Source organism: Gekko japonicus, unplaced genomic scaffold (assembly GCF_001447785.1).
Source record: "Gekko japonicus isolate JY-2015 unplaced genomic scaffold, Gekko_japonicus_V1.1 scaffold167, whole genome shotgun sequence".
In the NCBI taxonomy this organism is placed as follows: Eukaryota; Metazoa; Chordata; class Lepidosauria; order Squamata; family Gekkonidae; genus Gekko; species Gekko japonicus.
In genome coordinates, this window is record NW_015164670.1 from 1,369,087 (window position 1) to 1,378,642 (window position 9,556).

General features: G+C 51.2%; 1 protein-coding gene across 7 annotated transcripts in view; it reads left to right on the top strand.

The window, feature by feature from the left end:
- TCF12 (transcription factor 12) overlaps positions 1-9,556 on the top strand; it is a 137,743-nt gene that overhangs the window by 105,543 nt on the left and 22,644 nt on the right. For all 7 annotated transcript variants that reach the window (XM_015409186.1, XM_015409187.1, XM_015409189.1 and 4 more), the window contains 4 exons: positions 3,351-3,456; positions 4,361-4,500; positions 5,885-6,035; positions 6,863-6,927. In XM_015409186.1, coding sequence (XP_015264672.1) covers positions 3,351-3,456; positions 4,361-4,500; positions 5,885-6,035; positions 6,863-6,927 — 462 coding nt within the window. The remainder of the gene's footprint in view (positions 1-3,350; positions 3,457-4,360; positions 4,501-5,884; positions 6,036-6,862; positions 6,928-9,556) is intronic.

The window sequence follows — 9,556 nt, forward strand, 5'->3', positions numbered from 1 at the left end:
TTCCTCAGTGGGACAGGCTTCCTTTGGAGGAGTTGGGCTCTCCTTCTCTGAAGGTTTTCACACAGAGGCCTGATGGCCATCTGACAGCAATGCTGATTCTGTGGACTTGGGCAGATCCTGAGAGGGAGGGCAGGAAGGGGTTGCCTCAGGGCTTAGTTCTCATTGTGGCCCTTTCTTACATGACCAGGGAAATGCTGATTGCCACTTTGGGGTCAGGAAGTAATTGTTCTCTGGGCCAGTTTGGCCAGGGATCCCGGAGGTTTTTGGTCATCTTCTGGGTGTGGAACAACAGTCACTGTGGGTGTGGATGAGGAGGTGTTTGTGAGTTTCCTGCCTTGTGCAGGGGGTTGGACCAGATGACCCCTCTGGGTCCCTTCCAACTCTATGATTCCGTGATAAGTCAGCTGTGATTTGAGGGCACTTTCCACCAGTGTCTCTCTCTCTCAGGACTGCAGTGCACTTCCTGAGTTCCAGTGTGGGACACCTGCCCAAAAAATTAGCCGCTGGTGCTTTAGACCAATAGAGTCAGGGGACAACTTGTCCTTTTAACATTTATTTATTTATTTAACAAAATTTATGCCTTACCTTTCTGCCCTCCTAAGGGCCACCAAGGCAGCTAACAAACTGAAACATACATAATTAAAACACATCTTAAAAACCAGTCAAACCAACAAAAAAAACATCAAGAAAACCGGAGCTAAAATACAAACTAACACATTAAAACGGCAATGAAAACATTGGGCAGGAAGGGAGGATCACTGAGGGAAAGCCAGGCAAAATGAATAAGCCTTCGCCTGGTGGCAGAAGATGGCGTTTAGGGGGTTAGAGAGTTTCAGAGTTTTGGTGCCACCGCTGAGAAGGCCCTCCCCTGGGCTGCCACCTGCCTGATCTCAGAAGGCCGCAGAAGAGAACCGTAGCGGCTAGATATGCTCGTGAGGAAGTAGTCGGTCCTTCAGGTATGTGGGTCCCAAACCACAGAGCGCTTTAAAGGCTAGTTGGGCCAGGGCTGGAGTCGTGTGGTTCCTGTACTGTTTTTTTATATACAAAGAAAGTGGTTTACAAAATACCAGTTTAAATCGTAAGAACATACCAAGTATAGGACCAGAAGGGTATTAGCAGCAGTATCACGTTTATATTGTGCATCTAATTTTGAACTGAGACTTCGGCATGCGGATTGTCAAATTCACAAGTAGGGAGGTGTTTTACTCAGACGGGTCAGCCACTAAGTTTGCATAAGGACCTCAAAAAATAAAAACATTTAACATTTCCAACATGTTACTGTGGTGGAGGATCTCACCGCCATTTTGAGGGAGCGCTCCTTCTCCTCTCGTAGGGGCGGCTGGCCCTTGCAAGAAGTGCAGAGTGGGTGGAGCAGCCACCCACCCGCCCCACCTCTTCCCTGCTGGGTTCCGGTGCCTCCCCGGTCTGCTTGGTGGTGGAGATGCCGGATGCTCCACCCACTGGCCCCACTGGTGGACCTCCTGGTGGCACCTGGTATTTCTGGCCGCTGTGTGACACAGAGTGTTGGACTGGAGGGGCCACTGGCCTGATCCAACATGGGCTTCTCTCTCATGTTCTTATGCAGCCCTTTCGAGGGCTGCCTTTGCCACCACCGCCAGGTGAGGCAGGCAGGCGCCAAGACAGGAGCCGCCTCTGCACGAGGGCAGTGCAGGAGCCAGGCAAGCCAGAGGAGCTGCGAGTGGGCGGGATCCCCCACCCCACACGAGTCTGAAACCCAGGCAGGAGCCTGAAACAACCGTAGAAATGCTTGCTCCATTAAAACCAAGTCAGACCCACAGCCAGGTACCAAACCAGCAGACAAAACCATTTGAAAGTCAGGCCTGAATGCCCAGGAAAAGGGGGAAGTCTCCACTGGCCACTTAAAAGATGCAGGTGACCCAGCAAAGGAGCCTCTTGGGGGGGGGAGTGCGTGGGATAAATGTTGGGGCAACCACAGAGTGGGGGGGTGAGAACCCTGCTCTTAGTCAGATGCCCATCTGGACACCTTCTTTACCTTTACGTTGTTTAAAATACTTACATAGCTGTGCTTTTGACATACACTGACAGCAGTTTCCGTGTATGCAGATAATACCACACCCATTACAGCCAACACTAATAGATTTAAATAAGAGATTCTCCTTGAAGGTTTACAGAGTGGGAGCTCATGTCCTGATTGTCATGGGCAGGAAGCCGAGTGTGGGGTGGGAGGCGTTACCAGGAGCCAGAGTGGGGCGCAGTGATTCCGTCTGGCGAGCTTGGGCCGGGGAGGGCTCGTTGAATCCATAGGGCAGCCCCCTGGCGTGCTCTCTCTCTCTCGCTCGCTCTCTCAGCCTCGCTGCACTCCTGGAGTTGTGGGGAGAAACAGGACAGGTCCATCTCTGTGTGCCACTCTGAGCTCCTTGGAGAAAGCGTGGCATGGCTGGGGCACAGCACTCCCTGCAACACTCAACAACACGGGCACCCTGAACTGGGCCAGGAAGCAGACATCGGAGGCCCCCGCGGTTGGTGGAGCCCACCTGCCAGAGCATGGGCAGCTGCATCTGAGGCGAAGGGTTTCCGTTTGGAACGCCAACCCCACAGCAGCTTCCCTCCGTGGCGTCCTGCAACTGCTGAACAACACGGGAGATAAAATTAATCCTTGCGGTTTGCCACAAAACAGACCCCGTGGAGATTTCTGTTCTGCCTCCCAGAACCTGCAACAAGGACACAGGGGGGCAGGCTGAGGTGCCTCCCGTTTTCGCGGCAGTGGCCTTTTAACTCTGTGTATAAATTCAAGTGGACCAAAGCGAGTGGAAGCAATAATGCTGGCAACGTGCAGTGAGGTTTTTAAAGGAGTCCTTCCATTTGTAGCAGTTTATTTGCTAAAGTCCTTGGTGAAACCAGCAGGTCTGTGCGAGGTGGCCTGGGGACTTCTGAATGTAGTAACAGGACGGAGGACATAGGAACCCTAGGTATACTCGGTCGAACGCTTGGAATTGCAGCTTAGCTAATGTTAAGCAAACAGAGAGTTAGTCTTAATTCAGACCTTTGTTTTATGTTGTGCATTTAATTTTCAGAAATTGCCCTTGTTGGAAAGAGGGAGTTTACGCTTTCCTCGGGCTTTTTTCCAGCCACCTGGTTAAATTAGCACTGGGAAAAGGAGGGGGGGAAGGGCAGAGACAAGCCGGCTGGCTGGGTCTGCTTGAATTATTTAAGGCTCCGGCGACTTCTTGGAAAAGCATTTTCCACTTGCAGGATCCAGTTGTTACTTCAGGCCATGCTGTGTGTGTGTGTCATTATTTGACATTTGTTCTGCCTGAGTGTGACTTTCACCTATTATATTTGTCCTTCCCTTCCTTTCCTGTGTTTAGGTTTACGCGCCATCTCCTAATTCCGATGACTTCAACAGAGAATCGCCAAGTTACCCATCTCCTAAGCCGCCCAGCAGTATGTTTGCTAGCACTTTCTTTTTACAAGGTAAGAAAGAAATGTTTCTACTTGAGCCAGCGGTTTGAGGAATGCGTACCAAGGAAACGAACATACGCTTAGATGTAAAGGGGGGGGCCCTACATAATATGAGCATGTGGGACAAATCAAAACATAACTGGGCTTACTTCCTTTCCCAGTCTTGTGTGTGCCAAAATACAGAACGCACACTAGGATTTATTGGCTTTTGTGTGCCACATGAGATCCCGATGCTCATGTAAGGGAGCTCTGTACTAGACCGGATGGGCTGGGTCTTACATTGGTTTGGGTTGTCTTTTAAAAGGACTTCGGAGCAGCGTTCTGATTTTCACACATCTGTCTTATGGTCAAGTCAGTGTAGGCTAGGTCAGTACAGGTCACCAAGCAGCAACACAGAAAGAGTGACAGCCCCCCCCCCCGATATCCTTGCCCCACTGCACAGCTCCCTGCCAGCCACTTCAGCCACTCCATGCCCATGACCGCTTGGTAAGACCACACTTCACTGCCACAGGAGGTGGCGGCAGCTACAAGCACGGACAGCTTCAAGAGGGAATTAGATAAGCATATGGAGCATAGGTCCATCAGTGGCTCTTAGCCACAAGGTACAGATAGGAACTCTCGGTCTGGGGCGAGTGATGCTCTGTCTTTTTGGTGCCTGGGGTGGGGGGAAACAGTGGGAGGGCTTCTCGCGTCCTGGCCCCACTGCCGGACCTCCTGATGGCCCCTGGTGTTTTTGGCCACTGTGTGACACAGAGTGCTGGACTAGATGGGCCACTGGCCTGATCCAACATGGGCTTCTCTCTTATGTTCTTATGTGTTACGGTTGCTGGCAACACATGCTGTTGTGCCATGTAAGATCCCTGGCTTGCTTTCTTCTCCCCACCCACCCCCCGTTGTTGTTTTTTTTTAAATGAAGATGGGACCCACAGCGCTTCGGATCTTTGGAGCCCTTCTAACGGGATGAGCCAGCCCGGCTATGGCGGAATGCTTGGAAGTTCCTCCTCTCACATGTCGCAGTCGGGCAGTTACAGCAGCCTCCACGCGCATGACCGCTTGGTAAGACCCCAGCAGGCACTCCCGTGCTGCCGCTTGCCAGTCACTGAAGACGGCAGTCCTGGAACGGTGACTTACTTGGAGTGTGACGGAAGAAGTGGTGCCGTGAGAAGGTTTGGCCCTTCACAGCGGCCAAAGGGTCAGAGTGATCAGCTGAAGCTTTCATTGGTTAATCAGGAATTGCCAAGTCTGGTCATTGTTCAAGCAAAGGTTGCATCTGGGGTGGCAAGCAAAGGCTCTGCTTCCTCTTCTGAGGCGGTGGTTGTGGGTTACTCTAAGGCTGTGGAGTCTTGTGAGCAATAATTCTACTTTGTGAGCTACTGGCATTAAAGTTGTGAGCGAGCGATTCGGCTGCTGCAGAAATTAGTTTGGCTCCGGAGCCCTCCTCTCTGAGCGGAGACAGAAATGTGTGAGCCGGAGGCTAAAGAACTGGGAGCTAGCTCACACTGACTCAGCTTAGAGGGAACACTGCTTAAGACCGCTTTTGTTGATTAGACAGCCAGATCTCTCACATTTCCTTCACTGAGCCTTCCAGTGTTTGCGTTGGAGAGACTCCCCAATTTTAATGGCGGTTTGGTGGTGGTGGGGGAGGTGATAGACAGGGTCTGGTGGGTAAGGATCAGCAGCAGTTCTCACAAGAGAGGGGTGTGAAAAGAGAAGTTCTCTACGGGTTTGTGTGCAGGGTGATCCCGGGTGCTCAATGGAAGAGTCAAGCTTGCCAGTATCACCATATCATTCTGGAGAGGAACTCCAAAGCAGACTGTGAAGAGCTCTTTCTGAACTGGGTGACTCTGGGCATGAGAACGGCGGGCGAGGTGCCGCATATGTGAGTGCAGAGTGACAGGACAGGGAACCCCGACGGCATCTAAACTGGCTGGTCTTGTAGGGTGCTCCGTGGAATCTCGCCGTGCCGTGCCACAAAGGCAAACTGAGTGTCAAGAGTGGGATTTGAAAATGACACGGCAGCCGTCACTGCCCTGATGTCTGTGGTGTGGCCATGTCGAGAACCCTGTGGGGTGCAGTCTCGTCTCGTCCCAGAATGCAAAGTTAGCTGACTAATGCAAGGGAGTCCTGCTGGCCTCAGGGTACAGGAGTGGCCATTTAAGTTAGTGACCACTGAAAACATGGCTCTGAGGAAGACTGGGCAAGTCTGTGGGCTGGGTCTGCTTGTGCTGCTGGCCATTTCAGCAAAGAACGGCTCCTCCTTGGTTCAACAGCACCCACCCCCCTGGACTGCCCTCTGCCGCCACAGACAGTCTTGAAGGCTGAGTGCGCCGCTCCTGGGCTCGGTGGGCTTTGGCCTGAAGTCCCGATGCTGCCGATTGCTGCATGTCTTATTAATGCTCACCCGGCCTTTCCCTGATTCCGTTTCTGCTTTTTCCCCTAGAGCTATCCCCCACATTCAGTCTCGCCCACAGATCTCAACACCAGTCTTCCTCCAATGTCCAGCTTCCATCGGGGCAGCGCCAGCAGTTCTTCGTATGCGGCAGCCTCACACACTCCACCTGTCAATGGATCAGAGAGCAGCACCATCCTGGGTAAGAAGGCTGTGGAGACCTCGGAGGGTCCTCTGGAAACGGCAGCCGGCTCTGCTTGTGCTGCCCCTGAAGTGGGATTTACCAGGCCTTGCCTGTCGCTGTGCCATCCTCAGTGGTGATGGTTAGAATTTTGTCCAGAGAGGTGGCATTTGTCGATCGAGTCATATCAAGCCCTTCCCACTTCTGAGTTGACTGTCAGTGTTAAGCTTTCAATTAATTCATTGGTTCCCTACCCCAGTAACCCGCGTGACATTGTGGTTGGAGTATGGGAGAACCGGGTTCGAATCCCCTCTCTGCCGTGGAAGCTTGCCGGGTGACCTTGGGCCAGTCACTCTTTCTCAGACTGACATTCCTAAATCTGAGAAGGCTCCTGGGTCCTCCCGCCTTAGAACTGCTTGTCCCGTTCCCCCACCACCACCACCACCACACACACCCAACAGCCTGCATGGTTGGGGGGTGCTGTGCTGCTTCCTTTTGCCCGGGCAAGCGCCAGCTCCCCTGTGGCTGCTGTCACTGAGGTTCTTCCTTTGCCGTGCCACTCCGTGTCAGCACAGGCAGGCTCTGGGCGTGGCCGAGTCCACGTGTCTGTGCCTTTACAAAATAGACAAAGAACCCAGAAGCCATCCACGAGCAAAACCTGTGCCCTCAGAGAAGACCTAGGCTGGAAGAGGAAGTTCATGAGTGAGTCCAGCCCTCCACTTTGATTTGGCCCGGGATTCTCGGTGTCCCTTTGGCAGAGCAGTCGTGTTTGATCGTTGATTGTGCCAGTCATCTGCGACATTAAATCAGCATCCTGATTGCCTCTTTTTTCTTTTCTTTTCTTGCAGTGAACAGAGGCAATGCTGCAGGAGGCTCACAGACTGGGGATGCCTTGGGAAAAGCTTTGGCATCCGTAAGTAATTTCTTCCAAAGTGTTCGTGGGAATGACTTGAGGCCCTGTAAAAATTCTTTGATATAAATCAGTAAGTAGGTATTTGTACGTGGTATCCTCTGTGTATACATGTTTCAAGAGAAATAAAAGCTTTAGTATGCATGTAACTGAAGTCCTTGCTGGTAAATAGCGGATTTGTTTGTATGGCAGAAGGCCTGTTCAAGGCCTGGCGCAGGCACAGCAGGAAGGGCAGGTGCTTGGAAAAGACGGGCTTAACGCAAAAAGGCTTAGGAAGTGACCTGTCTGCCTGTATCCGTGATAGAGTTGGGTCTTGTCCAATGTGTTGGATTTGTGGGTTCTTGTTTGTTGTGGCAGAATGGGCCTGCTCTGGCCTACAGGTTCCACCCTGTCCTCCAAGGCTTTCCCAACACCTGCAGATGCTTGTCTCTCTCCCCAGTAACCCGCTGCTACCACCTGACCTTTGTAGGAATTGCCTGCTGGGACGGTCAGGACAGCAGAGGTCTGTGTGGCACAGAGAACCACTGCCAGCATCAAAAGTTATAAGAATTTATTAAAAAGAAAATGTTCACAAGCATACTTTTAGCACAGCACCAGGTTGAGCAAGGGATTCAGAAGAAATTGGTAAAATGCAGTTCCCCTGTCCCCCTCTCTATACAAGCCCTATCAGATGTTCAAATACAGGACAGGCTCCTTAGTTTAGGAAGTTACAGAGTGGCCATTACATTGAAGCTTCCTCCAGCTCTTCAGGCCAGCATATGGCTAATGGCTGCCTCCTCCAGACTTCAGTTAAGAGTTCTGTCTGCTCTGATGGACTCAGCACAAAAGAGACTTTCCTTTTTGCCTCCAGGAGTTTTTTCTTCTCCCTTTCCCCCTCCCACTGACCCATTCAGGCCAGGTCAAGGAAGCTTTTCTTGCAGTTAGTTGCTGTAGACTTTCTGGGCTGTGTGGCCGTGGTCTTGACATTGTAGAACCTGATGTTTTGCCAGCAGCTGTAACTGGCACCCTCAGAGGAAGTGCTCCCTCTCAGCTGTGGAATCTTGTGAGCAAAAATTCTACTTTGTGAGCTACTGGCATTAAAGTCGTGAGCGAGCGATTTGGCGACTGCATAAATTAATTTGCTCTGGAGCCATCCTTCCTGAGCGAAGACAACAATCTGTGAGCTGGAGGCTAAAAAACTGTGAGCTAGCTCACACTTAAGTCAGCTTAGAGGGAACACTGCTCAGAGGTATAACACAGTCACATGTGTTATGGATGCCAGTCACAGCTACTGGCGAAACATCAGGTCCTACAATGCCAAGACCACGGCCACACAATCTACAGCGACTAATGAACTCCGGCTGTGAAAGCCTTCGACAACATATTTTCTTGCAGTCTCCAGAAATTTCTTCCTGAAGTCTTTCTAGTCTTAATTCCTCCAAGTCTCTGTTTCCCGGGTGTGGGGGGGGGGGGGGGGGACTGGCCCATCCAGTTTTTTCTAGCTAGACCTATTAGCATTTGTATGAAGGCCGGCTGAGGTAAGTCTGGAAAGCGATTGAATTAACTTTCCCCCTTCCTGCCTGTTCTCTGCCCAGAGAGAATTTTTTTAAAAAAAACTCAGAGTGAAGGTTTTGCGTATTTCAAACCTCCGAAGGAAAAAAAAAATCATTTCTTCACAGACGTGTAGGAGAGTTTTTGCGGTTTTGTGGAGGGGTGGAGTGCAGGTAATACTATAAAACAAGTCGTAGAGTGAGCTCAAGAATGCCTGTAGTCCAGTAATTTCTTTCTTCTTCTTTTTAATGAGGAGGAGTTTCATCCTCTGTAGAAATACTGAGAATAGTCCTGGCCACCAGAGTGATTTAAAAATGGGATGATATTGCCCTCTAAATTCTGAGGGTAACCTTGGGATTGGGGGGGGGGGTCACGGCAGCAGCGAGGAACGAAGGGTTACCAATGGGGACACAAGGTGACAAAAAGCGCTTCTAGATGCGTGGAGCGGCCGCCCTTCACCCAGAGTGATCTTTTGCATGCGGCGGTGTTGGGTACTATGACCGTAGAGCCAACAGGTTCGGCCCCGATGCGAGAAACTGGGTGGAGGACTCAATGGAAGCCCCGTGTTCTTTTGAGCCTTCGGAAATAATGTGGGAGGAAGATGGTGGCTGCCGATCAATGTTCCCTCTAAGCTGTAGAGTCTTGTGAGCAAAAATGCTACTTTATGAGCTAAGGGCATTAAAGTTGTGAGCAAGCAGTTTGGCTACTGCATCAATTATTTTGCTCTGGAGCCCTCCTTCTTGAGCTAAGACCAAAATGGGTGAGCCAGAGGCTAAAAAACTGTGAGCCAGCTCACACTAACTCAGCTTAGAGGGAACACTGGCTGCCGTTAAGGAATAAAGTGCAGCCAAATTTGGTGTGCTGGAATTTGTGGAGAGGCCACTGCTTTCCCAGAGGGATACACCGTGGCGTCAGGATGCATTCTTAAAAACATTGCTCACACTTCAAGATGAGAGTAGTGGGAAACACCAGGCTTGGATCTCTGGGTGGCAGCCACAAGAGATACTCCTCCACCGAGAACACTGCTCTTGGCTCTTGGCAGAGGGACTCCTCTGTAGCTGAGGGAGCGGATCCCTGCCTTCCCCAGATTTCTACCCCCCCC